Raw genomic sequence first — 27,995 nt, forward strand, 5'->3', positions numbered from 1 at the left:
TTTTTAATTTTTGTATGATTTCTAATTGTCTGTCATTTTCTTCTTGTATTGTTTTCCTGAATTTTTCTCGGGTTTTTTCTGAGCTTTCTTTGATCTCCTTGAGGACCCTGTATGTAAGCCTTTTGAGTTCCTCATCAGGCAGCTCCGTCACCATCTCTTTCTCGGGGAGTTTTTCTGCACCTTTATTTTGGTCGTTTGGTTGAATCATCTTGTCCAGTTTCTTTATATGATTTGATATTGCCTGCTGTCTCTAAGGCATTAAGGTGTTATTTTATGATTTTTTTTTGTTTTGATGTATCAAAGCAGGTGCTCTCTCTGGCTGGGGAAGGATGGGGTGGGTAGCCAGGGGGAGGAGTGAGAAAAATGAAAAAAAGAAGGGCAGTGGTGGCCCATCTATTGCTCTATATTAACCACCTGCCCTATCGGTCAGGTACCACCACTGGAGAGTTGCCCTGTCTCTGGGTCCTAATTTTCCCCCTACTGTATGTATTCCAGAAACTCTCATCCTCTTTCCTGTACTTTCCCTCCTTAGTGGCAGTTCCTGTCTTGTTCACCTGTCTTCACTCTGGGTGTCTTTGCAGTTTCTCTGTCTCCTATTGGGAGTCCCATGATGTTGCCTTCCTGTGCTCCCCCAGTGTTGCTGCTGGCTTTGTCTTAAAACGGCCCCGCTGTGCTGGACTGGCTGGCAGGGTACCTTTGCTCTGTATCTCCCCCCACGAACTGCTGCCGTTCAGTTTCTTTTTCCAGTCAGTGTTTGATCTAATCCTATATCCTTTCATTTGATGCTAAGGGTTCCAGGGTTGTCATTTGTATCTTTTATAGTTTCTCTGGTCTTTGCTGTAGGACAGCATGGTGCATCTAACTAGGCTGCCATTTTGATTCAAGCTCTCATACGTTAGTTTTAATGGCTAAGTGGAAACAACCCAAATGTCCATCAGCTGATGAATGGATTAACAAAATGCAGTATATCCATAAAACAGAATATTATTCAGCCATAAAAAGAAGTGGAGCACTGATACGAGGACCTTTAAAACGTTATGCTAAGTGAAAGAAGCCAAACACTAAAGGCCACCTACTGTATGGTTTCATTTATACTAAATCCAGAAAAGGCAAATTTACGGAGACAGAAAGTAGATTCATGGTTGCCTAAGGCTGTGGGAGGGGTGAAATGTGGGATAACTGCTAATGGGTATGGGGTTTCTTCTGGGAGTGATGAAAATATTATAAAATTGTGACTATTGAAAACTACTGAATTTTATACTTTAAGTGGATGAATATATGTGAATTATGTCTCAATAAAACAATTAAAAATCAATTATGACATCATGACCGGTTTTAGAAATCGGGACTGTAGTAGCTATACTTTTTTTTTTGCTTGTTACATTTTTATATTATCAACTAATTTTCCCCTCCCTTTTCATTGCCTTATTTGATATAAGTACTATTGATTAACTTTCTGATTTAAGTCTTTAGTTTACAGAATATTCAGTGGAATTGTGGCTGGCATTAATATTACCAAGTGATGGGTACGACAGCTGTACAACTTTGCCATCGTTTATGAAGAAAATGGCAGCATCTTTGTACAAAGGGTACTTGCATCTTTGCTGAGTGGAACCATAAAGTCGTTGAGTTGAATGGAAACTAAATGTGTGTATGGGTGATGAAGAGCCGTAGTGGTGGACTGTGCTGGTTATTTACTTATTGTATCTCAGCCCGAGAAAACCGTAAGGAAACCAAAAGGTCAGCAGTTTGAATCCGCCAGGCGCTCCTTGGAAACTCTATGTCCTATAGGGTCGCTATGAGTCGGAATCAACTCGAAGGCAGTGGGTTTGGTTTTTTTTGGTTTATCTCAGCCCAAAACCCATCTCCCATTTTCTCTTGGTGGAATGTTGAAAACTACATTTCGCAGACTTCTTTGCCAGTTGGTTTCCTGTTACGTTCTGCCTGCCAAGAGGAGCCAGCTAAGGGAGATTGGAAGGTGGAAAAAAAGACTTCCTTCTCCTTTCCAGTGCTAGTCAGAGGTAGCAGACGTTTTGCTCCAGCACTTACCATTTTTGCACCTGCTTCCTTAGAAGTTCCAACAGCAACACTGCTTAGAATCTGCTCCAGCACACCAAAAATCCAGACACCGGTCCCATGTGGCTTCTCCTCCCAAACTCTTAGCCGGCTTCCAAGATGACCCCCAATGACCCCTCCTGGTCCTGGTATTCGTGGCCGTGGAGAGTCCCCTCCCACACTGAGTCAAGGGGGGCATGTGTGGCCAAAAGAATATGAAGGAAGTGATGGTGTATGACTACTGAGGCCAGGTCATAAAAGGCCCTGGAGCATCTCCCTTGCCCTCCCTCTAGAGGAAGGCGGCTGCCATGTTGTGAGGACACTCAAGCAGCCCTGTAGAGAGGCTCTGGATGAACTGAGGTCTCCCACTAACAGCCAGCTCCAATTTGCCAGCAATGTGAGTGAGCCACATGGAACGTCCTTGAACATGGACCCTCCAAACCCAGGCAATATCTGACAGCAACCTCAAGAGAGATTTCAAACCAAAACTACCCATCCAGCCTCCTTCCAAATTCCTGACCAAGAGAAACTGTCAGAAATGAAGATTGCCATTATTTTATGGCACTTAATTTAGGGATGAGTTATTATGCACAGTAGATAACTGAAATAGCCTAGGTCCCCAGCCCAAGGGGAGGTAGCTGCTTCCTGCTGTTAAAAAAAAAAATCTTTCCTTGTCCTGGCTGGGCTACTACCTCTGCTCTGCACAACACCGGGCTGGGGACAGGGTGCTTTCACCCCCTCTACATCCCTCTGATTGCCCCGCACCCCTCTGTTCAAGCCTTCCCAAGTTCTACGTGGCACCAAGTTCCCCTCTTGTCCATTTCCCTGGGGCCCCCCCACACACACCACGATGCGGGATCTGGGTGGGGAGTACAGAATATATTTATTATTCTGTGTCTGGGTTTTGTTCCTTAGACATCGCGGTTCCTGGATGGAGAGGGACATGCCCCACCTCCCTAAGTCATGGTCCCACAAGCCGTTCTGATGGTTCTCCAGGATCAAAGTGCTCTGAGAAAGCTTCACAGTTTTAATACTTCCTAGATGCTCAACTGAGGCAAAGTGACAAAATGGCCCCCCCCACCCCCACCCGCCAAAAAAATAAAACCCCAAGCCCCCAGCAGCTGGTGCTGCAGCCATATGAAAAAATAATACAAACTCTTCTTAAAAAATAGATTACACAGAAAGAACCCAGAGGACAGAGGGACATAAGGAGGGGCAGGGGCCTCGGGGAGGCCCAGGAGAGGACAATGAGATGAACCTGGGGGCTGGGATGCTGGTAGACACCTGCCTTGTCTGCTCTGCCCAACCTCCCTAGGCCTGGGCTTGCTCGTCCCCTCCCCCTCAAGGGACCCTCTCTTCACCCTGAGGCCTGGTACCTGCTTCTCACTAAAGTGGTTTCAATAAAGAAACAAAAAAGACCCAAAGGGAGAGAAAAGGCTGCTGCCTGGCCAATGAGGACTTCCACCTGCAGGATCAGGCCTTCCTCTGCTCTGGGGTTTCGGGGGATTATCAATACCTGCTGCAACCTAGACACCCCTGGGGGATGACATGGCCCTAGACTCCCTGTTTGGCTCCTGGGAACTTGGCCCCTGCCTCCCTTGACACACACCCTCCTGTGTACCCAGCCTTTACCAGGGCACAGGGCTAAGGCTGTCTCCAGCCCAGCCTCAGAGGGCTGCAGAGAGGTGGTGGCTGGGCGTAGGGGGTGGGCAGGGGCATGACTCACACGGCCCCTCTAGCTCATGCAATGAGAAGCCAAGGGCAGTCCCCCCACAGCAGAGGTAAGGCAGGGTGAGGTGGTGTGTGTGCAGCCAGGGCAGCTCTGGGGCTAGAAAGGCAAGGGCCACATGTGCTGGGCAGGAGAAGGCAGGTCGGGGGGCTGGCGCTGGGGGTGGGGTCCGGGCCTCTGCTGCCCTAGCTGTGGGCTCCACGCTTGGCTTCTCCTGCAGAGCTGGAACCCAGCTGCAGCAAGGAGAGGGGGCAGCTGGGTGGGCTGGACTCAGTCGGGGACCTCTGGGTGGGCAGATAGTCCACTCTCACCACGCCGGTAGGTCTCCCAGAAGCCCCTGTCCAGCTGCTCCAGCTGTGGGCCCAGTGGCAAGTGGCCGGCCAAGTGCATGCGCAGGGTCTCCAGCCACTGCTCCAGCTTCAGGAAGGAGGGCCTGGGTGACAGGCAGGAGCACGGAGGGTGCTGGCTGTGCTTGGGCCAGCCCACCTCCCCCACCTGGCTGTGCTGGGCCAGCCCGCCTCCCTCACCTGGCTGTGCTGGGCCAGCCCGCCTCCCCCACCTGGCTGTGCTGGGCCAGCCTGTCTCCCCCACCTGGCTGTGCTGGGCCAGACCACCCCCAGTATAGCCCCCACCTGGCTGTGCTCAGGCCAGCCCGCCCCCAGTACAGCCCAGCCCATCTCTAACCTCTTCTCAGGGTCCAGGTCACAGCAGCACACGGTGATGGGGAAGAAGCTTGGGGGGCAGCTCGGGGGGCAGTAGCGGTCCAGGAAGCCTCGCACGTTGAGGCCAAAGTCCATGGTGCGGGGCAGGTAGTCGGGGTCTGCGTTCACCCGCCCGATGATCTGTTCCGCACAAGGCCCCTTGGTTACTTGAGGTGCCTCGTGAGCTATGGGTCTGAGTGCCACCCAGGTAGGTCTGAGGGCAGGTCACACTTGGCTTGGTCCCAGCCTGACCACCGCACCCCACTAAGGACAGCCCAATCCCAGAGCTTCCCTGGCCTGAGGCCCCTACAGACTTCCTGTCTGCAGCCTGGGCATGTGAGGAGTGGGGTAGGAGTCACCACGCCCTGGCGCCGCCTGCTGCCTTTGCTCGCACCTACCTCACACAAGACGATTCCGAAGGAAAACACATCCACCTTCTCATCATAGCTGCGGCCTGGACAGACAGACAGACACTCAGAACTGGGCAACTGCCCCCAGGGCCAGCTGGGTGGATACCCTGGGCTGCAGGTCAGGGCCAGGAGGCAGATGTTAGCAACCTTCATGGTGGCCAGGGCTTAGGTTCTGACCCGATCCCACCAGGCCTGAGCAACCCTTTGGGAAACCTGGGGGAGAGGATGACCCAGGCAAGGAGCTCCAGGCCAAGCTCGGTCGCTGACCAACTGTGTAACCCTGGGCAAGTCATGGACCCTCTGAGCCTGTTTCCTCATCTGCAAAATGGGAATAAAGCCCCCTACCCAACAATGCTAAAAACAATCAGTATAACCACCCTAGCTTACTGAATGTCAATTTGACAAACCTTATCTCTAATACTCACACCGTCTCTTAAAGACAGGGACTGTCAACACCAGTTCATAGGCTGCGGTATTTGGGGGGCTATGTAGCTTTGGTCAGTGTCAGGTTAGAGATAATGGCCCCCTGCCTGCTCTGACCCTGTCTGTGGTTGGGTCACTGGGTGCCACCTGCCTGTGGAGGGCTTCATGACCCATATGGTCTTGGCATACATGGAAGCACTAGGAGACAGGCACGAGAACAAGGAATGGAGTGAGGGAGAGAGGACCTGTGGTCAGCAGAACGATGGTCCCCCAAAGAGATCCACATCCTGCAACTACCCAGGTGCCAACAAGAGATGAGTGGATAAACAAAATGTGGTCTACCCGTGCAGTGAAGTATCACTCAGCCATAAGGAGGAACGAAGTTCTGATGCGTGCCACCACGTGGACGAACCCTGACAATGTTATACTGAGTGAAGTCAGTCAGTCACTAAGGACAAATATGATCCCACTTATAGGAACTGTCTGGAACAGGCAAATCCATGGAAACAAAAGAAGATGGGGGGTTCCCAAGGGATCAGGAGAGGAGGGAGTGTGGGGCAAGGAGAACGGAAAAACCATCAGCGTGTCCTCTTAAAACAGGTGAACTGCACTTATACGAATTATTTCTCAAAGATTAAAGAAAGAAGATAGTCACACCCTAATCCCTGGAAGTTGTGAACCTTACCTTATATGGCCAAAGGGACTTTGCAGAGACTAAGTATCTACCTTGAGATGCTAGAAAAGGGCCCTAATGCCATCCCAAGTGTCCTTACGGGAAGGGCAAGGAGAGTCAGTCAGGGAAAGAGAGGCGATGGTGGAAGCAGGTCAGAGAGGAAGAGAGGAATGAGGAGATGCTACACAGCAGACCTGAAGATGAAAGAAGGGGCCACGGGCCAGGCAGTGCCAGCAGCCTCTAGAAGCTGGAAAGGACAAGTAAACTGATTTCTCCCAGGGCCTCCGGAAGGAACCAGCCCTGCCGACACCTTGGCTTTAGCCCAGTGAGACAGATTTTGGACTCCTGAACTGTACGAGGAGAAATTTGTGTTATTTTAAGCCACTCGTGGCAGCCACAAAAGACTCATACAGGACCCAAACAGAGCGCTGAAGGGCTGCGACAGCCAGGTGAGGCCAGGTGTCAGGACACTGCAGCTCTGCCTGGGACTCAGAGGACCTCTGGGCAGACCCCTTCCCCCCGAGGTGCAGGTCCAGCCCCGGGGCGGGGAGGGCGTAGCCCGCTGCCCACTCACCGTTGATCATCTCAGGCGCCATCCAGTAGGGGTTGCCCACCACCGTGTAACGCTTTTTGCGGTCCGGCTTCTTGAGGCTCCGCAGGTCCTCAGGCTGCGTCTTCTCGTCCACCATGAGCCGTGCCAGGCCAAAGTCCGCCACCACCACGTTCTTGTTCTGGGAGATGACGAAGGTGGGTCACACAGAGCCATGTTTGTGGCACTACCGGCCCACCCACCCCGCTCTAGCCCAGAGCCCACCGGGGTCACAGACAGCCTTCTGATCCCCTAGTCCTCAGAGGGGCTCAGGCACAGTGGGGACCCCTGCCCTCACTGCTCTTTCCCAAGCAGCTGCTTAAAGCTCCCTGAAAATGCCAGCGCTCTCCCCTCCCCATCTTTTCCCCAGAAACCACCCCGGCACCCCCATGGCTCCCTCCTCTGGGTACCACCTCTGCCCCTCACAGGGCCCTGGTGCTCTCTGCCCTGTTTTGGAAAGGAAAAGAGCAATTATAATTAGAGACCTCAGGTCCTAACAACCCAGTGATGTACCTGTTATTTTTATCTGCACTTGACAGAGGAGCCCAGAGTTGGTAAGAAAACTTGCGAGACCACCCAGCTAGCACTCAAACCCAGGACTTGAGAGCTCTCACTCAGTGTTCTAGGCTTGTGAAGTGCCCACCCAGGTCCCAGCCCGGCACCCTATACACAGGGTACATGCTGACTGCTCTGTCTCCCCCTGCAAGACAGAGGATCAGGAGGGTCCCCGAGAGACGAGGCGGGGGAGGAAGCCAAGTCAGGAAGCTGGATGGGTCCTTGCAGCTCTTGGGGCTGGAGTGCTCAGGCCTGGTGTCTGGGGCCCCAATAGCCTGGACCCTCCTTGCCAGCCCCAGGATTGGCCACTGCTGTGTGGGCATTCCTGGTGGGGCCTCCAGACCTGGGGCACCAAGGTATAGAGGGCCTGTGAGACAGGGCCTAGCCAGGCCATCTTGACGAGCAGGGCCCGTGCTGCCCACCTTTGCGGGTGACACAAACAAGAAAGTCACTGAGAGAAAGCACCCCTCTGCGAAGGCAGCAGCCACAGGGAAGGGGCTGGACGGGCATCCTGGGCCCCTCAACAGAGCCCTCAGGTGAACACGGACCCTGTCTGGGCTCCGCCTCCTCAGGTGTATTAATAGGGTGGCAGGAGCTCAAATCCCCCCACCCTGGGCTGTGGCTCTCAAATGCCAGTGCCACCAGGACTGTTTAAATGCTGATTCCTGCCCTGTCCCGCTCAGGTCTGCACCTGAAACAGGCCCTCCAGGGTGTCCTGATACAGGTCCGCAGACTCTCCTATGAGGTGCACAGCTCCAAGGGAACTAGTGAGGGGGACCGCTAGGGACCTCAGGGGCCCCAAATCGTCAGCAAGTGCTACGCAGATGCAGACGGGAGGCTCATAGCTCTCATCAGATTCTCCAGGGACGGTCCCTGCTGTGGGACAGAAGCCCAGTAGCCACCCTCTCCTCGTCCCTGCAATGACTCACCATGGCCAGCAGGGGCAGTGTGAGTGCTCCTGGGAGGCCTGTGAGATCCATCCTCCCCACTTGTTCTCTGCCCAGGGCGGAAGGCTCTTCACCTCCTCAACGTCCCTCCCCTGGGCCTTTGCATATGCCGTTCCCTCTTCCTGCACTGAAGTTATTCCCCAAACTCCTACCTGGGAATCTCCCTCTTCAGGACTGGGTCTTGGCCTTGCCTCCCGTGAGGCATGGGAACTCCCTCTTCAGCCTTCTGTGAACAGCTATGGTCCCTACAGTCACCACCCCTTACACCTGGGCTCCCTGACTCCAGCCCCTACTTGAGAAATCCCCCCAAAGCCTCCTGCCCTGACCACCCTGCCCCCACACCTACCCCCTCCTCTGGACCCTCCAGCAGGTGGTGCTGCCCAGAGCAGCCCTGGCCACTCTGCCCTGGGCTGTCCTCTGTGACTCCCACGCCACTGATCCCTACAGTCTACACATCACTGTCTCCCTCACTGACTCTCAACCCTGTGAAGGCCTGGGTGACCAGAGGCAGAGGCTGGTTCTACTTTTCTGACACACAGAAGGGTTAAGTGCCGTGGCTGGAGCCACACAGCAAGTGAAGGGCCGAACCAGGACTTGAACCCAGGTCTGTCTGCCTTCTGACCCCACAGTGCTTTCCCACAGGCTGCTGCCCCGCCTCCCACCCACCTCAAATTGGAGTAGGGAGGTGAGCTGGGGCCCTGGTTCAGGGAAGGCCCTGTGGGTGGGAGTGTGGCGGCCTGGTGCCTGGGCTGCTCACCTCACGGACCAGGCAGTTGTGGGAGTTGAGATCCCGGTGGATAATGTTCATGGAGTGGAGATAGGCCTGGGGAGGGGAGGTGTGCAGAAGTCAGGAGGCAGTGGGGCTGAGGGACAGCCCAGCCCTGGCCCCACAGGCCCACCTCCCTCCTGCCCCAGGCAGGGTGCTCTTCTCCCTCATGCCACACCCTCCACCCTCTTTCAGAGCTTCCTGTGGGTCCCATTTCTACAAAGAGCCAATGGTGGAAGGTTTCACCCTGAGCCAGGTTAGTGGCGGAGGACTTTCCAGGTGGGGTCAGATCACCCAGCCCTCGCCCAGTGGTCAGAGCCAGACCCTACTCACCATCCCAGAAGCAATGTCCTTGGCAAAGCTCACCCTCTGGCTCCAAGGGTACTGGCTGTCCTGGGGTGGGGAAAGCACGGCCAGGGATGAGCCACTGAGGCCACTGGGGCCACAGCGACAGGGATGGGTGGGTAGCAGTGGTCAGGAGGGGCAACTGTCTGGAGGGTCCAACAACCCTTCACTCCCCTCTGCACCCACAAGTGTCTGCTTGTGAGGCTGGTGGTCAGTCATGCAGAACGAGCCCTGCAGGGTGGCCACAGGGTGGGGAAACAGCTGCCCTTCTCTGGGCCCCAGCTTTGTTCTGCCTTTAGACAGAGTCTGTGTGCCCCTCTTGACTGAGATGCAGGATTAGAGCTTGGAAGGCCTCTGAGACGGCAGACGCTGACTCCCCCTGAGGAGATGGGGCACCTGCAGCCCAGGGGGCCCTGCCTGGGGGCACACGTGGGGGCTGGGGTATACAGCTGCAGCTCTGCCGGCCCTCACCATGCTCTTGATGATGCCTCGCAGGGTGCCCCCCTTGATGTACTCGGTGATGAAGTTGAGCCTCTTGTCCTTGTAGAGCACCCCGATGAACTTGAGCACGTTGGGGTGCTCCAGGCAGCGCATGACCTTCACCTGGCAGGGTACAGACAGGCTGGGCCTGGGGCTCCACACACCTCCCCTCCCCCTCCCCCCTGCATGCCAGGACCACGTGCCTTCTGCTTGGGCTGCTGCCACCCCAGGGATGCCCTCCCTGCAATACATTCTCTTTCAACACGTGGCTTGAGCGTCAGATCCTCTCAGAGCCCTCTGCCACTCTGGGGGGGACCATCGGCGCGCCCTAGAAATCCGGTGAAGCGGGGCTGACCTCTTTGAGGAAGGTCCTCTGGGTCTCCTCGTCGAACCGGATCAGCTCCTTCATCACCATCACCTCGCCGGTCTCCCGGTGCGTCACCTGCATGGGGACACCAAGGTACGGAGCCTCAGTGTGGACAGAGGCTCTAAGTCATCCTTGCAGGAGCCGTGTACCCACCCAGGGCTGCAGGGGGGTGTACAGACAGCCTAGAGCACTTCACAGACATGCAAGGGGGAAGGACTTATAGACCCCATTTCACAGGTAAGTAAACTGAGGCCCAGAGAGCTCTCCTAATAGGGGCAAAGTCACCCAGCTGTCAGGGAAGGGGGACTGCTGGGACTTGGGTCAGCTCCTCCCTCTGCTTGTCAGGCTGTCTCCTAGAGCTGAAACAGTGGCTGGACCAGGAACTCATCCCCTGGCAAGGGGACCAGGGACAAGGGCTGGGCCTGGGCCTGCCTGGAAATGCACGTTCTGTACAAGCCTGAACCTTCCAGCCTGGTCACAACCAGGTTACATGAGACCTAGGGCAGCTCTCTGAGAATCTGATCAAAGTGGACTCAGCTGGCCGATACACCTCGGCAGCCTTGGCAGACATCCCGGGCTCCAGTGGAGACTGTCAGTTTCATTCTACATTAACCAATGTTAACAGGGGATAATTTTTTTTTTTTTAAGACCTCCAAATTAAAAAAGAAGCAGGAGTGTAAAGTGGGTAAGCAGCTCCAGGACCAACACGAGGGGCGCGTCAGGCTCAGCGAGGGGCCCGGGGCCCAGGGGAGGGGCTTCAGGGTCAGCAGGGCTGCTCCGCCCTCACACCCCTACACAGAGGGCCAGCCTTTCAACAACCAACTGCACCCCAAGTTCTGGGCCGTCTATAGTAGGTCACCTTCTCTAACCAGCTGAAAGGGGTGAAGGTGGGGGAGACAGCACTGGCAGGGAGTCTAGAAGTCTGATACCCCTTTCACTGTAGACTCTGGAGGGCACTGGCTGGCGAGGAAGCGGGGACTGATGGACCTCACCCCTCCCACTCGCCCAGTCCCACTCACAGCCCTCTGTCCCGTCCTGGCATGCTTGTACCTTGATGGCCTGGCCAAAGCAGCCTTTGCCCAGCACCTCCCCATGGATGAGGTCCGATGGCCTGAAGATGCGGTGAGGCCGGGAGACCACACGGAGGGACTCAGAGCGGCCTAGGTCCTTGCGCTGGGCAGCTGGGGAGCCCAGTGAGCCGGCACCCGGAGACCTGTCGATGCTGTAGCTCCTACTGGGGAGGCACACACAGAGCCCAGTGCCACCGGGGGAGGTGGCCACCTTCCCCCTCCCTGCCTGCCATGCCCCATCTGGGCCCCGCTCTGACAGGGAGCAGCCCAGCTCAGGCCCTGGGACAGTCACACCGCTGCCTACGTGTCTCATCCCATCCAGCTCCCTCCTGCCCTCCTCAGTCTTCGTGCACGGAGAATGTTTGTCCTTGGCCTCCTCTGCCCAGTGGTCCCGGGTCAGACACTTTGCCCAGGCCTAAGGGTGCATTTTTTTTTTTTTTAAGGGTGCAGAGGCAGACAACCTGGCCAAGACGCCCAAAGGCCTGTGCACAGGTGGCCCCTAGGGTGACCTGGGCTCCACACACGGAAGTGAACAGGGAATGCATGACATCAATATCTCAAGTGCTGTCACCCAAGAAGGCGTCCCCAGCAGGTACCACGGGAGAGTGGGGTGGGGCCAGGCTGCCTCTGGCCTTCCTCCTTGTGCCCTTAGCACCTCCTGCCTGGATCAGTGCAGTAGCCTCTAGCTGTAAGCCCCCCTTCTCCAGACCCTCCTGCCCAGGTGATCTTTGCAAACCACATCTCTGTCCTGCAATGCTCCTTCAGTGGAACCCACGGTGGGCAGGACAAAATCCAGACCCCTGCCATTAGCTCCAGCCTCAGAGCCCGCCCCCACCACGTCTGATGTTCCTGTCTTCCTGACTACTTGCCTGCTGCTGGCCTCCCTGCGACGGACGTCCTCTGTAATTCCCCGGCTGGGGGAGGTAACTTCCTGCTCTCCCACTTCTCACTGACCTTCTTTCTTAGTCTCTAGCACCCTGTGTTGGGGCTGCCTTTTCACAAGGTTGACTTCCCCATCAGACTGTGGGTCCCTGGGGCGTGAGGGCCAGGTCCTGTTCCCCCTGAGGCCCAGCATCTGTGTAACTAACTAGGTGAACCAAGGAGCAGGGCTGACTTACAGGATAGGCTTCTGCCGGGCCACGCTGCCTGCCTCCCCGCTGGGAGTGTGAGTTGGGGAGTCCAGGGGGCTGGGCTCTGGTCCTGGCCCGTGGCCTGGCGTGTCATGAGGGTCGTGCTCAAGAGTCAGCTGCAGCAAGCGGCTGGTTTCCTGTATCAGCAGGTCAATCTGGGAAGAGCAGGTGTGGACAGGCATGGCACGTGGCAGGAAGTGGGGGGTCAGGCGTAAAGATATCACCTTCATCTTTGCTCCCCAAACTCAGGACCCCGTACCTCGTCCAAGGGAACGTTCCGGATGGGTGTGCCATTGATTTCCAGGATCCGGTCTCCAACGTGGATGGAATTCTTCACATCTGGGCTCATGCAGCCTGGGTCCACTCTGTGGGCAAAGAGCAGTGGTCAGACCAGTACCTGCAGGCCCTGGAGCCCCAACAGGAACTGAAGCCGAGGGGACCAGACGGGAGGCAGGGCTGCTCCTGTGTGATCAACAGGCAGCAACTGTCCAGAACACTGAGAAGAGTCCTGTCGTTGATTGCTCATGTCTGCCACGGGCGTGGAACTGGGGAAATATGGCACGCCTCTAGCTATCTGCTGTCCCAGACTAGACGCTCAGCTTCTTCAACAGAGCGTCGTCTCCGCCATGGGAACAGGGTTACCCTTCCTACTGCCTATATGCTTAGGGCAGATGAGTGTCAGGGTGAGATGAGCCCTGAAAGGGTCTGGATCCACTGGCTTTCTACCTGTCTCCCATGCTCCCCCTGCAAGGTGTGCCTAAAGCTCCCATTCCTCCTGAAGTGGCAAAAAGGGGCTAGCAGCCTGCTCTGAGCCACAGCTGAAGGCCCGGGCTTGAAGCCGCTGCTGTCGAGTCAATTCTGACTCGTAGCAACCCTACAGGACAAAGTAGAGCTGCCCCACAGGGCTTTCAAGGAACAGCTAGCGGATTCAAACTGCTGACCTTTTGGTTAGCAGCTGTAGCTCTTAACCACTGCGCCGCTGGGGCTCCAAGTCTTTCTTAGCCAGGGCCAGAAGCTAATTCACAGACGGCCAATTTGCCAAGTTTACCTGCTTACTTTAAGCTTTTAGTTTTAGTTACCTGGTTTCCATTTTGTACTCACACAAGCTTTTGAAGGGGTAACCACTTTGTCTCTGGCCTAGCTCCCTGCGGTAGGGCAGGGTGAGCAGAGAGGGGACTGACCGTCCTAGAAAAACAGGCTCACAACAATTCCCCATTATCGATGCAAGCGTATTCTCCCACGGTGGAGAAGCACCTCCTCACTAGAGAAGGCCAACCAACAAAAGAAGGAGTAACAAGAGTCAGAAGATTACCGCTGTAGAGCCAAAACAGTAATATCTGATACAGATAAGAACTGACGGTGGATGCCACCGCACTGGGGAAAGGCGGCCAGGGAACAGGGTACTACAGATGCAAAGCTCCTCATGAATTACTTATTGATTACAATGGAAAAAAAATCCCTTTACAATAGAGGAACTGGACCCTGCTGCGACCTAGTAACCGGAGTTGGCACCCAGTACACTGACAGTCTGTGCCTCTGATGATGGGATGTACAGAGAAGGACCTGGGATCGCTCACACAATATCCTGCCCAAAACACAGAAACTAAATCCAATGAAAAGGAAATGTCAGTCCAGCCCATATTGAGGGACATTTTACATAACAACTGGCCTGCACTTGTCAAAAATGTCAAGGTTGTGAAAGACAAGGAAAAACTAAAGAATTGTCACAGATTAAAGAGATCTCCAGCCTCAATTGCTCCAGAAAGTCTGGGGTCTGTGAGAATTTGAATTCAGTCCTACATTTTCCCCCTTTTGCTCAGGATTCTTCTATAGAACCTTTGATCAAAATGTCCAGTAATGGTAGCCAGGCACCACCCAGTTCTCGTCTCATGGCAAAGAAGGCAGTTGTTCATGGAGACAATTAGCCACACTTTCCATTTCCTCCTCCTATTCCTGACTCTTCTTCTTTCTCTGTTGCTCCAAGTGAGTAGAGACCAATTGTTGTGCCTTGGATGGGCACTTGCAAGCTTTTAAGATCTAGGCTCTATCCAACGAACTAGGCGGCAGAAGCACTAAACATGATGTTAGGCCAATTATCTGGGATGTCCCATGAAACCATGACCCTAAACCTCCAAACCAAGAAACTAAATCCCATGCGGCGCTGCACCCTCATCTTTTTTGTTATTAAGAATATATACGGCAAACCATACACCAATTCAGCAGTTTCTACACGTACAATCCAGTGACACTGATTACAATTCTTCGAGTTGCGCAACTATTCTCACCCTCCTTTTCTGAGTTGTTCCTCCCTCATTAACATAAACTCGTTGCCCCTAAGTTTCCTATTTAATCTTTTAAGTTGCTGTTACCCATGTGATCCCACATAGATACATCTTAACAGAGCACAATGCTCAAGGCAGACATTCTTTACAGTTAAGCTAAACTACTGTTTAGTTTGAAGACTTCAGGGAGTATTTTTGGTTTAAGGTTGAAAGATTATCTCAGGGCAATAGTTTCAGGGGTTCATTCAGCCTCCATGGCTACAGAAACTCTGGATTCCATGAAAATTTGAAATTCTGTTCCCCATTTTCCCCCTTTTGATCAGCATTCTTCTATAGAATCTTTGATTAAAAATGTTCAGTAATGGTAGCTGGACACCATCCAGTTCTTCTGGCCTCATGGACAAGGAGGTAATTGTTCATGGAGGCAATGAGCCCCACATCCCATTTCCTCTGCCTGTTCCTGACTCTCCTTCTTCCTCTGCTCCAGGCAAACAGAGACCAATTGTTGTGTGTTGGATGGCCACTTGCAAGCTTTTAAGACCCCAGGATCTATGCAATGAAGCAGAAGGTAGAACAGAAGCACTAAACACATTATGAGGCCAATTATCTGGCATGTCCCATGAAACCATGACCCTAAACCTCCAAACCAAGAAACCAAAATCATGAAGTGTTTGGTTGTACGTATCATACTCATTCTTGAAAGGTATTTTCAAGTCTAGAATTCTAGGTTGATCGTTATTTTCACTTAGTGTATTGAAGATATCATTTCATTGCTTTCTGACTTCCATTGTTTCTCGAGGAATCATCCGTCAGTCTAACTGCCCTTTCTTTGAAGGTAATCTGTCCGTTAGCGGGGGACAGTTTTTAGAGTCTTTTCTTTTGCCCTTGGTTTAGTACACTTTCACTAGATATATTCCTGGGTGGATTTTTTATTTTGCTTTTGGGGTTTACTGGGCTTGTGTCCACAGATTAGTGTCTTTCATCAGCTCTGGGAAGTTCTCAGTCATTCTATCTTCAAATACTGCTCTCCCTCCATTGTCTATTTTCCTCTGGGACTCCAAAGAGATGATTACTAGGTCTACTCTGTTCTGTATATATTTTAATCTCTCAGTTTTCATTCTTTTTTCTATCTAGTTCTCTCTTCAGCTGTTCTAAATCCTTCTCTACCATTAAAACCTTGCATTGAAGTTTTTACTTTAATAATTATATATTTCATTCTTAGGAATTCTTTTTGGGTCCTTTCAAACTTATTTGTTCTTTACTCATTTTTCAAGCATCTCTTTTTTAATAAAACATATTCAATATAATCGTTTCATACAGTTTCTGATAATCCCAATATCTGAAGTTTCTGTAGGTCTGTTGTTTCTGTTGGCTCTTGCTCACAGTGCCTCACTTCCTTAAATATGTTCACTGATTTTTACAGAACACCTCACCTTCGTAGGAACATCAAGTTAAATCTTAGTGTTATCTAAGTACATCTTGGGGCTCATCTAATTCAATGAGGCCTAGAGGTGCATTCCCCCAGAAAGGATCTTCATCAGCTTGTGTCAGGGCCTGGGGGTACGACTAGTTGGGAACTCTCTGAAACTAAAAATCTGTAATTTTGCGTTGAGTCTTTTAAAACCACCCAGGTGTATGAATTTAGGTTGCAAATGTGAGTTTATGAATTCTCAGGGGAGACCCCAACCCTACTTCCATTAAGGACAAAGCCACAATTTTTCGTGTAGTTCTATGAGTAAGGAAGTGGAGGGTGGATGGTAGGTGTGGTTTCTTTCTCATCATTCTCACCGTAAGAGTACTTTTGAGGTCCCACCTTTAGAAGGGGGCAGTTCTCTTATTAGACTAACTTCTTTAGCCATGTCAGGGCTTTGAGAGGCCCAGCCAAAAGAGGACTTGAAACCTGAAGCTTCCATTTCCTCAATTTAGATGTGCCCTCAAGGCATACCTGCCTTCAGTGTTCTGCTAACCTGACTATCCGTCTTTCTCGTTGGGCCACATGAGGACTAAAGACAATGTTTTCTATATTTCACCTAGCATGTGCAATGGCTGTCAGAACAATAACTGGACCAGGCACCTGGTATACCAGGTTGTCAGAGCTGGGCTCAATCTGTACCCAAACACTCACCCATTCTCAGGGCCCCCAGCCCAAGTCAGCCACCCACCTAGAGCATCAGTGGTTACGGCCATATCAGCTGCCCTCTCAGCAGGCTGGCTACTCACCCCTGGACGCGGACGGTGTGGGAATGCTCTGTGCCGCAGCCCGGCGGGCCGTGAGGTGGGTCAATGGAGACAGAGAGGCCACGTTTGCCATGGGCTGAGGCTGGGATGGAGACTAGGGTGACTGTGTGGGGCAGGTGGGAGCCAGGGGAGTCGGGCAGGATCTGCTCGATGACGGGGGTCACCACGGTCTGGTAGTAGCAGTGCCCGCTGCAGAGCCGCAGGTGGTGGGGAGCCAGAGAGGGGAGAAAAGAAAGTCAGCACAGCCACCAGTATCGCCAGGCCCCTCCAACCACCAGCCCCAGGCTCCTTCTCTCCCTCCCCTCATTCCCCCACTGGAGAAGGGGGGACTTTGCTGGCTGAAGGAACTGGGAGCAGGAACTGAGCTGGCCCAGGGCAGCCCGTGCCCCTCTCTGCATCTCGGTCATTCTGGGCTTGTCTCCTCTTTAATGTGCTGTAAACTGACCAGCACAAGGCCTGGGGATACATCCAGCCAGGAGAAAGCCCTTCCAGGCCCATCTACAATCAAGCTGTCCTCTAATCCAGCTTTATCAGAAGGCAAGCTGACACGTGGGACTCTCTCAGCCTGCCTCCTGTGTCTTATTTCCCAGCCATTTCTATACTACAGAGAGAGTGGGGTGCTGATGACTGCCCCCTCCAACCTCACCACATGGAAAGGGAAAGGGGCTCTGGGTGTGGGTATGTCCTTGCAGACATGGGACAAAGTGGGCTCTCACCAGTACAGCTTGGAGTGCTCCACCAGTGTGTAGGTGTCCCCGTCACCGATGAAGGTCCCACACGTAAGGCAGATGAAGCACTCGGGGTGGTACTTCAGCTCCCCGGCCACCTGTGGGGAGAACGACCCAGCTCAGCAGTCCCTTCAGTCCCTATAGCTCCTCCCCTTGGCCTCCCCTCAGAAGGGCAGCCTTGGACAAACTGTGGGGTCCTGGTGGGTGGGCTGTTAGCCCCCAGACAGCTGGCTCCACAGACAGGGTGCTGAGGGACAGTCAGACAGACCCAGAAAACGTGGACGATCAGACAGCCAGTGAAAAGGAGAGTAAGAGGGATGACAGGAGAGACCTGGAGCCCAGGCTCCTGTGGGCATGTTCCCCGTCCCCCAGGAGGGGCGCTCACCATGACCAGCCCCTTGGTGAGGTGCTCGGAGCACCCGTGGCACGACTCGCCGTAGCGGGTCCAGTAGTCCTTCTTGCAGAAGAGCTGTCCATCCTTCTCGTAGTACTGGTGTGAAAGGGAGGCACCGCACTCACAACACCTGGGTGGAAGGAGGAGTGGGGCTGAGTATCCCACGTCCACCCCTCACCCACACCTTGGCCTTGACATAGTCTGCAGGAGCCTCTGGAAGACTCAGAAAAAAATATGCCCTTTAGGGATGTGCCACCGGGGCATAAGGCTTGGCAAGTGGAGCCAGGGATGGATTCAGCCCCACCTCCTCAGGCCCCTCGGCCGATGCCTCTGTGGAGTGCACAACCTGCACAACCACCCACGGCCGCTCTGTGTCCAGAGCTCTAGCCCACACGCTAGCCCCATCACAGTCCCTCTGTAAGACGTCCCTGGGGCTGAGAGATACAAGGCTTCTCATCTGAGCTCCTGTCTTTGTCACGCAAGGACGAAGGCCCAGAGAGAGCAGGTGACTTGCTCTTGGTCACTAGCCAGGTGCAGGAGGAACGGGACCTGGAGCCCAGGATCAGATGTAGGGGCTGAACAAACCCCAGGCCCCACCCTTCTAAGGGGGGCTTCCCCCTTCTCCTCCCTGCCCCTCCCTGAGCAATGTGGAGGGAGTTGGGGCAAGCCCACGTGGGTGGCAGAGACCTGGAGCTGTGAAGGCCTAATAAGTCTTTCCTTGATTGAATTTACTCAGTCCTCAAACGCCACCATGAGGCAAGCACGGCTATCTTCACTTCAGAGATGACACAATTCGTCTCCAAACCCAAAAAACCAAACGTCAAGTCGATTCCAACCCATAGCGACCCTATAGGACAAAGCAGAACTGCTCCAGAGGGTTTCCAAAGAGTGGCTGGTGGATCTGAATAGGTCTAAATTGCCCAAGGTCACACAGTCGGGTACCACGGGTCCCGCAAAGCTACTTTACTATCCCACTAAGATACAAGGGGGGAGCTCAGTCCAGTGCAGTCCAGCCAGGATGGGTCATGACAAGGTCTGGTCTCCTGAGTTCATGGACCACAGCCAGCCCTCCAGGTGCTGCCTGTTCCAAGAAGGGCGTCTGAGGCTCAGCTCAGCACAGCGACCCACACCCCCTCCACCAGCTCTGCTGCAGCGTTACGCTCCCCATCTCCCCTCTGAAAAGCAGCTACCCTGGAAGGAGCAGGTCCCCGGCCCCGCCCCACCCACTGCTTGGGGCTACCAGGGAGGCCTGGTTGGCAGGAGCCCTGAAGGAGCAGGGAAAATGACATGACATTCCTGGCTTCTTTCCACCCAAGTGGCTCTGTGGAGTGGGGACCAGCATTTCTACGGACCCACAATGAGCAGATATGTGTGTCCTCCCCTCCCCCATGAGCCCACACAAGGACCCATTGGGTTCTGGAGAGCCCGACCCAGGGTCCTGGTGTACACAGGTATATTTGGGCCAGTAGGCATACCATGTTGGAGAACAGGCTAGGGAATCTCTCTAGCTCTGTACGAGGCTGCTGTTTGGGCACTCCCAAGGTCATGCAGGGGCAGGAGGGGCCAGGCTCAGAGCTCAGGGCTCTGCGGGGAAACAGTCCAGGAGACAGGAGGGCAGGAGAGACTGGGCTCTGGGAGACAGCCCTTTCCGGGTACAGCCAGGGCACCTGCCACCCTGCAGGCCTCTGGCTGCCACACATGGCCTGAACACAGAAGCCCTCATTGACTGCGGGCTAATTTAGTGGAAGGAGGGAACAGGGGAGGGGACAGGCTGGTGAGGAAGGACTGGACAGCAGAAGAGGGCTGTGTGACACTGTTCCTTTAAGAGGATTCGGCCAGTTCCCCATTGTTTGGGAGCCTGAGGGGGGAGGGAGGCCGCAGCAAGGGGCTGGGGGAGCACAAAAAGCTGGGGTTCAGAATCACACGGGTAGGGGTGCACCCAGGAAGGGAGGGCAAATCAGCTCCCCCTGAGGGTATGGCTGTGGGGAGCGAGGACCCAGGGGCCCGGAGACCCGCCCTGAGACGCGACAGGAGGAGGGGGAGGGGGTGGTGGCGGAAGCGGCTGACCGGGAGCCATGACGTCACCGCCCACCCCAGCCTCGGCTTGAACTTGAACCCACGCGGCTGCAGTGAACTTGAACCCACGCGGCTGCAGTGAACTTGAACCCACGCGGCTGCAGCTGCAGCTCCAGGGTGGGCAGTGCCCGGCGGAAGGGCTGGAGCGCACGGGATGGGCAGGCATCTTCCCCGGTGCTGAGGGGGTGCAGGGCATCCCGAAGCCCCCAGGCTCCGCATCCAGGAGTGGGGGGCGCCCCGGCCCACCGCGGACGGCGCCGTCCTATGAGAAGGTGCCCCGCGGACATGTCTGCAAAGGGGCGGGCGCGCACTCGTGACTCCGCGCCCCCACGCTGGTTACACCACCGCGGTTCACTGCGCCCTTCCACCAACCAGACACGACTTGGCCCCTCCTCACCTACCGGCGGCCCCAGCCTGCAGGAAGCAGGTCCTCTGCCTCCCGGGTGGGAGGGCTGCTCGGGGCTGGAGGCTGGGAGGGCCCCAGCGGCTGCCTCCCTCCTGGGCGTCCTTCTCTGTCATCTGCCAGCAGCCAGTGCTCTACTCCTGCCTGGAAACGCCCACCCCTCCACTCTCTCAGAAACACTTACTCACAAGCACTCATCATTGTTGTCTTCCACTCTGTGGAAGACCCAGCAAGACCCACCAAGGGTCCATAAGTGGCCATCCCTGCAGCCCCCAACACCAGTCGTTCCTCCACGGGCCTCCCCCACTGGCCTTGAACACCTCCCAGCACCCACAAAAGCCTCCGGAGGTCCCACCAGTGGACTGCTCTATGCTGGCAGCCTGGGGCATCCCATTTTTTTACCTCCCAGCATTTTTTTATCCTGAGAACTACTCGCGGGCAGGATGGCCAGCCCCTTCTTGGCCTCCATCTCAGGCAGTGAACCGAGGCCCAGGCCAGTTGCTGCCCCTTGGGAGCCTCAGTGGACCTTTGCTGATGGAAGGCACCTAGAAGCCCCTTACCTGTCCATCCCAGCCAGGAGCCAGAGGAGGCAGGAGGGACGAGACAGGCCTGGCTCTTAGGGTGCCCCACACCCGCCCCCATAAAGGCTATCAAGGGGACTGCCAGGTACTGAGGGTGTGCAGAGATGGCCCAGCCCTAGACCCCCTCCAGGGAGTCTCTCTCTCTCTGCTACTGGGGAGGCCAAGCCAGGCTCAGGCAGGGGAGGAGAGCCAGGGAGGGAGCAAGTAGCATCCTCAGCAGAGAGGAGTGGGCTCCATCCCTCCCAGGCATGCCTTCTGCCCAGAGCCACATCCCTGGACACCAGGGGGAAGACACAGCTGCTGAAGGACCAGCCTTACATCCTAAGGAACCTGTTCTAGAAGGCACCCCCTCCCCCAACCCAGGCTCCAGTAACCAAGGAGTTTCAGTTCTCCTGCCTCGCTGCCAGGACCCAGGTGGGTCTGGCCCACAGATGCCCCCAACCCTCACACCAGGGGCCTGGGCTGAGGCCCGGGACAGGTGGGGAGGAGGGCTCTGCACTTACTTGGATCCTCTGAGGAAGTAGTTCCTTCTCAGGACTGAGGCCAGCATCCTTTGCAGCTCAGGCACGGGCCTCTGGTGGCCTCAGGGGAAGGCAGGGGTGGGCCCAACTAGGCAGTTCCCCATCCCACTGCAGGCACTCAGGATTGGAGGCCACAGAGGGTGTGGCCAGTGTGGCCACCCCTCAAGGGAGGAGGATGCAGCAGCTTTGGGGCACGAGGATTTGGTCTGAGCCCGAAACAGGAAGCAGTTTAAGCACCTTAAGCTCTGGTTCTGACCCTGGGCGGAGGCCTCGGACCTAGGCTCTGACCCTGGGCAGAGGCCTCGGACCTAGGCTCTGACCCTGGGCGGAGGCTGAGGCTGGCACTCGGCCTGGGTCCTGCACACCCAGAGGTCCCTCCATGCTCCTCCACCTCTCCCTGGCAAAGACACTGAGGCCTAGGGCCTCTCTGGGGACAGGGACAAGCTTGAAAGCAGCTGCTGCTTCCGGTGCTGCCCCCAAGGGAACAGACGTAGACTTCCCATGGACAGTATGTCCTCCTCACCTAAAAAGTCCCTCAAAGCGGGGAGGCTGTGTCCCGGCCCAGGCTCTGACACTGGTGCTCGCTGCAAGCTCAGCCCTCCTCACCCTGGGCGGCCCACCCAGCCTCTAGGGAGATGTTACCAGAGTTGCCACTGCCCAAGGGCACATGGACTGAAGGCTTCTGGGAAGGGACCTTCCAGAGGCAGCAGCTGGGCCGAATGAGGGAAGCCTGGACCACGTTGGGCCTGGCTGTAACCTTCCGGGAAGTGGGGCTCATAGGGGGTAGGGCCACTGGGACAGAAAAACGGGGCGACAAGCTGGAGGACTATGGGGTTCTAAGCAGATTAGCCCCAGCACTGAAACTGGGAGCATCCATTGGGCCTGTGACAACCCTCCTCTGCCCCAGAAAGGTACTATGTTCTCTTCCAGGCAGCATTTGCCCTCCCTGCTTGGCACTCCCATAGCCCCTGAGTCATTTGTCACAGTACCAGTGGCTCTATCTCTGTTTCCACGCCAGCTGCCCCCCAGACTGGAGCTTCCTCAAGGGCATGGCCCCAGGACCCAAGCAGCACACAGGTGCTCAGGTTGCGAGACTCAAAGAAAATACACAGTCAAGGGCACCTTTCATAGGGCTCACCAGGCTCTGTGCCATCTGGCCCCTGACTATCCCCAAACACATTCCCAGCCCCCTGACTCCAGCCACACTGGCCTCCTTGCTGTTCCTCAGAGGCGCCAAGCATACTCCTATCTCAGGGGCTTTGCATGTGCAGACCCCAGCCTGGAACGCTCTTCGCCACACCCTCCAAGGCTTCTCCCTCACATTTGGTTCTGTCTGTCCAGCACCTGACAGCCTATTTACTCCTTTATTGCCTTTTTCTCCCAGCAGAAGGCAAGCTCCCTGTCGGCAGGGCCCTGCCAGTCTTCGAGAAGCATGACTGGGCCATGCTGAGTGCCAGCTCTGAAGCCAGCCTTCCAGATCTGAATTCCTACTCTGCTCCTTACTAACTCTGGGCAAGTGACTGAACTCTGTGCCTGTTTCTTCATCTGTAAAATGGCTGACATGAATAGCACCGACCTCACAGGGTTGTTGTGAGGGTGCCAAGTGCAGAGTAGGGGCTCTGTGAATATCTGCGGCTGACTGACTGACTCAGGGGCCCAAGGAGGTTCCTGAAGCAAGAACAGCAGGCGGGGGCTGCGGCAGACAGAAGCCCAGAGCAGGGTGTACTGGGTCTCATCCTCCCCCTGCACAGGAGGGTGCAGGACTGCCTCCACCTCCCGCCTCGCACATCCCTCCTCCCTGAGCACCTTCAGAGGGGTTCGGGGCCCTGGAGTGTGGGTCTCTGGAACAAAGGTCTTGGTGTCATTCACGTGAGGCCAGGACCAGGTCCTCAGACCCCAGGGCCTGTGTCAGCCCCATCTCATGGCACTGAGATGCTTCCGGGGGGAACCGAGCAGAGCCCAGAGTCTCGGGCCTCTGCCAAAAGCTGACCTGCCTGCCCAAGGATTTTAGAGCCTCCAGGTCCCCTTTTTGCTGCCCATTAGACACGGTCCAGGCAAGCAGCGCTGAGGGCACTGCCAGCCTCACCTTCTTCGTAGGCTGTTGGAAGAAGCAGGAAGACTCACGTAGCCGTGACATGTCTCCTGAATGAGAGAAGCCATGGTTCTTACTGTCAAGACCTGTGGGACCTTCCTCACCGTGGGAGCCTTCCCCATGGCCTCTGCCACACCAGGTACAGCCCCAACAGGCTTCTCCCTACTGCCCCGACCTGGGGCGTCACCCTCTCCTGGTGACGCAGGGCAGGGGCCTCTCCAAGGCTGGGTGCCTGTGTGCCCCACTGCTCCCTCCTGTGGCTGCCCCTGACCCTCTTCCATTCTCCTAAAGCACCATCTCCCTCCCCTCCCCTAGGCATGGGGACCCCCAAAGTTCTTCCCTTGATTTCTCTTGATTTTATCCCAAATCTTATTCGCTGTCTCTGAGTGAGCCATTCTTGATGGCCTCACCATGGCCAGCTCTGGGCAGGGCATTACCACCCGGATGGCCTGCAGTGCCTCTAACTCAGCTCCTAACCCCACCAGAATCAACAGGTCACCATCTTCCCCAGCACCCAGATTAGAAAAGTTCAAGATTGCTTTAGACTGTGTCCCTGCCATTCACCAGTCCCACATGCTTCACCTCAAAGCGCCTCTTTAAATCTGCAGTGACTTAGTCAGACGGACATAGGTTAGCTTTCCAGGTCTGAGCTGTGCGAGCTTCAGCAAGTTACTTATTTCTCTGAGCCTCCACTTCTCACTCGCAAACTGGACAAATAACGGGACCTCCTCCAGCTTACTAGAAAATGGCACCATGTTTGGTACAGTGGATGGCCAATGAAAATGAGGGAAACTCTCAGAGATGGACTGTCACAACAGCTATAACAACGAACTCAAACACACCAACCATCACGAAGATGGCACAGGCCTGGGCAACGTTTCCTTCTGTTATAGGTAGAGCCGCCATGAGCTGGAGCCGACTTGACGGCAGCCAGCAACACCGCCGTACGGTTACAGTGAAGGCTTAGTGAAATAACCTTAACAGAATGCTCCATGAGCGGTGGCTGATGGGACTACCACTTAGCCCAACTCTGTCTCTTCTGTCTCTGAAATTCTCTACCCTCAGTCGCTATCCTGAGTCAGGCCTGTAGCTCAGAGAACTATGTGACAGTCCATTCCCTGCTCACTGGGATGGTCTCTAAACAGCAGGTCCACCCCCGACTCTCCCTCCTCTGAGAAACCCTCTCTGGCTCCACACTGCCTTCAGGGGAGGTCCTCCACTTGGCACTCAGGGCTCTTCACAAACCAATCCCAATTTTGCCTCTTCATCACTTCCCCCGACTCACCGTCTGTTCCAACCCAAAGAGCTGTTCCTGTTCCCTCAACCGCCTGCACTACTGCACCCTGTGCCTTTGCACGTATGGTTTTCCCTGCCTGCCGAGCCCCCCTCCATCCTGAAGGCTCACTGCTTGAGCACCTGCTTTGGGACCCCAGTGTGGGTGCCTGCCTCTCTTCTGGCCTCACCAGCCAGTGTGGGTGCTGTATGTTCCTATCCCTCCCTGGCTGTGTGACTTTGGTCAGAAGAATTAACCTCTCTGTGTCCCAATTTCCTTGGGTAAAATGGAAACGATATTTAACTGCACCGTGCCTAGAACAGTGCCTGATCCTGACTAAATCCAAGAAAATGTTAACATCATTACTGAAAAAGAGAAACAAAAACCTTGTCAGAAGCTCCCACGGTCTAAAGCCCAAACTCCTCCAGCTGGTGGGGAGTGCCCTTGGCCGTGCTGGACTCCAGCTTCATGTCCCCCCATCACGGCACCTCCCCACTGGAATCCTGCTGTCCACTGACAAAGTAAGGCCCTGTCACGGTTCCATGCTTTGCATAACCCAGCTCTCTGCTGGAATTCCGTTTCCACCCAGAAAATCACACCTCCTTTGAGACCTTCCATCTCTGCATCTGCTTCTCAGGATGGACCTACTGGGTTCACTGGGCTGCCTCTGGGTCCCCATGTGCTCTACCCTGTCCTTGGCCACTGCAGTGACCCATTCTTCCTACACGTGGGAGTCTGTCTGGAAGGAGAGGGCTGGTCCTGCTGGGCCACGCATCTTCACAATAGCCTGGGGCCCCACAGAACGAGGCTGGTTTGTCTCCCACCTGGAGCATGAGCACCTGGAAGGCAGGGTGCACGGCCCTCCAATGCCCCCGCCTCCTGCACCTGCTGAGGTGCCAGCAGGCCTTGGTAACACCCCTGAAATGTGGTCTCTCCTCTCCTTTCCTTAGAGGTCTGTTAGGTCATTGTTAGGTGTGGTCAAGTCGGTTCCCACTCCTAGCAACACTATGTACAACAGAACAAAACACTGCTGGGTCCTGCGCCATCCTCACAATCGTTGTTATACTTAAGCCCATGGCTGCAGCCACTGGGTCAATACATCTTGACGGTCTTCCTCTTTTACACTGACCGTCTACTTAAAGGTCTAGAATGGCAAAGGGGGGCCTTTAGAGATCTTCTTATCAAAATGTCTCATTTTAAAGATGAGGAAACTGTGACCAAGAAACTGAAGCCAGAAAGGGAAACCTGCTGGAGGTTAAGACCAGAGACTGCGCCAGAAGGAATATGCAGGTCTCCAGAATTCCTTGGCACCCAGCCTCGTTAGGGCAACACAGCCTGGGCACTGCCGCCCCAGCCAGGCCTGCCCTACCTGAAGCAGTCTGCATGCCAGTCAGCATTCAGGGCCTGGAGGTACTGGCCGTCATAGATCCTCTGGCTGCAGCTCGCACACACGGGCAACTCGCTTCCTGCAGGGGTGAAAAGGGAGTTGGGAACCATTCTTAGGAGCCAGCACAGGCCCAGAGGGCCCTGCCCACCCAACATACAGTCGCACAAATGCTCTCGTGGTGCCTGAAGAGCAGGAAAAAGGGCGTTAGTCTGCATTTTGCTGAGACGCTAAGTTACCAAGCCTCTCCGGGCCTCAATTTGCCTATCTGTAAACTGAGGAGGAGGACCAGAAGCCCATCCTGCAGCAACAGCACTCTTCAACTCAGGGTCTGGTGGGGTAAAAGGGGCAAAAGGGAGTGATGGGATTTAGAAATAAGGTGACAGGTCACAGCTCTTTTTTCTCCCTGAGCCCCGCCTGTCCACGAAGAGGTGCTAAGAGGGCTCTCAAAGGGCAGGGACTGGAGGCATCCTGGGAGGAAGCCTCTGGGGAGAGGAAGGGCAGGAAGCCCAGAGGTGCCGGCTCCAACAGAGCCTTGACTGTGCCCGGGTCTGACGAAGGGCTGGGGCTACAAAGCGGGCACTCCCGGACACCTGCTCCTGGAGGCTTGGCAGCTCCTCAAGCCAGCTGCCAGGCATGCTTAGTCATCCCTAGGGCTTGGCACCTGGGACTAGGTGGATCTCGGAAGACCCCCTAGGCCTGTCCCACTCCACCGTACAGATGGAGACGCTGAGCTCTGGAGAGGAGCGAGGCTTACCCAGATCCCACAGCCAGGCTCAAGGCCATGGCTGCCCCTCCATGAGGCACCAGGGACCCAAGGCAGGGGAGGTGGTGAGGGGGGTGCTTGCCCCAAGCATTTAGGGTGAGGGCTGGGGAGAGCCTGTCCAGATTCAGGACCTGCCTTGGGACCTGGTCAGCTTACGTGACGGTTGAGTGGAGAAAACCCAGGGAAAGAGGCCCCAGAGCCTGCCCTGGGTTGGGGGAGTCTCAGGGATCTTTGAGAACTAACCGTGGTGCTAACCCCAAGCCTTGGACCCCAGTAAGGGGAAAGGGGCTGAATGGGAGGCTGGGATGAGAGTCGTCCAATAGCCAAGGCCAATGGCAGGTACTGGGTTTGGTGCAGGGAGAGGAGAAGGTTGGGGCCCCAGCACGCAGCTGGACTCTGCCTCCGAATCCCCGGACCGCATATTTCCGCTCTGCCCACCAGTACTGGGGGCCAGCTACCTCACCCTCGACTGTACAGACGGGGAAACTGAGGCCCAGGGCGTGAAGGCCTGGTTCAAGGTCACGGAGCCGGGCAGGAGCGGGGTGGCCACTCGGACCCAGGCCTTGGGCTTCCTCAGTCGCATTTTCTCCCTAGGCCGGGTTTGAGACTGGGTAAGGGGTGGCCCCTGGGTGAGCCCCCGGCGGACAGAGCACCGGGCCAGAGGCCGGGCTGGGCGAGCAGTGCCCGGGTCTCCTCCGGGTCGGGGGATGGGAGAAAGCAGGGCTGAAGGGGAGGAGGGCAGCCCACCCGCGGCCCAGGATGGGGATCGGGTGGGGGGCGGCCGGGGCGGGGCCTTCCGGCTCATCCCGAGAAGCCAGGGGCGCGGCCTCGGCGGCCCGGCCCGCCCCGCGCCCCCCGCCCCCCGCGCCCCCCGCGCCCCCCCCGCCCCGCGCCCCCCGCCCCGCGCACCTTCCTCTCCCATACGTTCTTCCCTCCAGGTGCAACAAAGTAGCGTCAACCTCATGCACTCGGCGGGGGCGAGGCCCGGCTGGGCAGGGGGCGGCCCGGGCCCGCGAG

At 55.7% G+C, this 27,995-nt stretch overlaps 1 protein-coding gene across 4 annotated transcripts; it reads right to left on the minus strand.

Annotated features, from left to right (window-relative positions):
• Positions 1 to 32: 32 nt before the first annotated feature.
• LIMK1 (LIM domain kinase 1) lies at positions 33 to 27,995 on the minus strand. Of its 4 annotated transcripts, none has more exons than XM_064296108.1 (16): positions 27,888 to 27,995; positions 26,198 to 26,294; positions 17,874 to 18,012; positions 17,477 to 17,586; positions 16,743 to 16,949; positions 12,500 to 12,605; positions 12,229 to 12,395; positions 11,091 to 11,271; positions 10,029 to 10,115; positions 9,665 to 9,796; positions 9,182 to 9,241; positions 8,840 to 8,905; positions 6,566 to 6,722; positions 4,884 to 4,939; positions 4,469 to 4,626; positions 33 to 4,217 (listed from the first exon to the last, which is right to left on the minus strand). In XM_064296108.1, exons 1-16 carry the CDS (start codon positions 27,940 to 27,942, stop codon positions 4,055 to 4,057), a joined length of 1,941 nt encoding a protein of 646 aa, XP_064152178.1. In that variant the 5' UTR covers positions 27,943 to 27,995; the 3' UTR covers positions 33 to 4,054. The 4 variants fall into 4 exon arrangements, with proteins under 4 accessions (XP_064152178.1, XP_064152180.1, XP_064152179.1 ...); XM_064296107.1 differs by having other exon boundaries at positions 43 to 4,217; positions 11,091 to 11,274; XM_064296110.1 differs by lacking the exons at positions 26,198 to 26,294; positions 27,888 to 27,995 and adding an exon at positions 18,570 to 19,018 and having other exon boundaries at positions 11,091 to 11,274.

The sequence above is a fragment of the Loxodonta africana genome, chromosome 12 (assembly GCF_030014295.1).
Source record: "Loxodonta africana isolate mLoxAfr1 chromosome 12, mLoxAfr1.hap2, whole genome shotgun sequence".
Taxonomy (NCBI): Eukaryota; Metazoa; Chordata; class Mammalia; order Proboscidea; family Elephantidae; genus Loxodonta; species Loxodonta africana.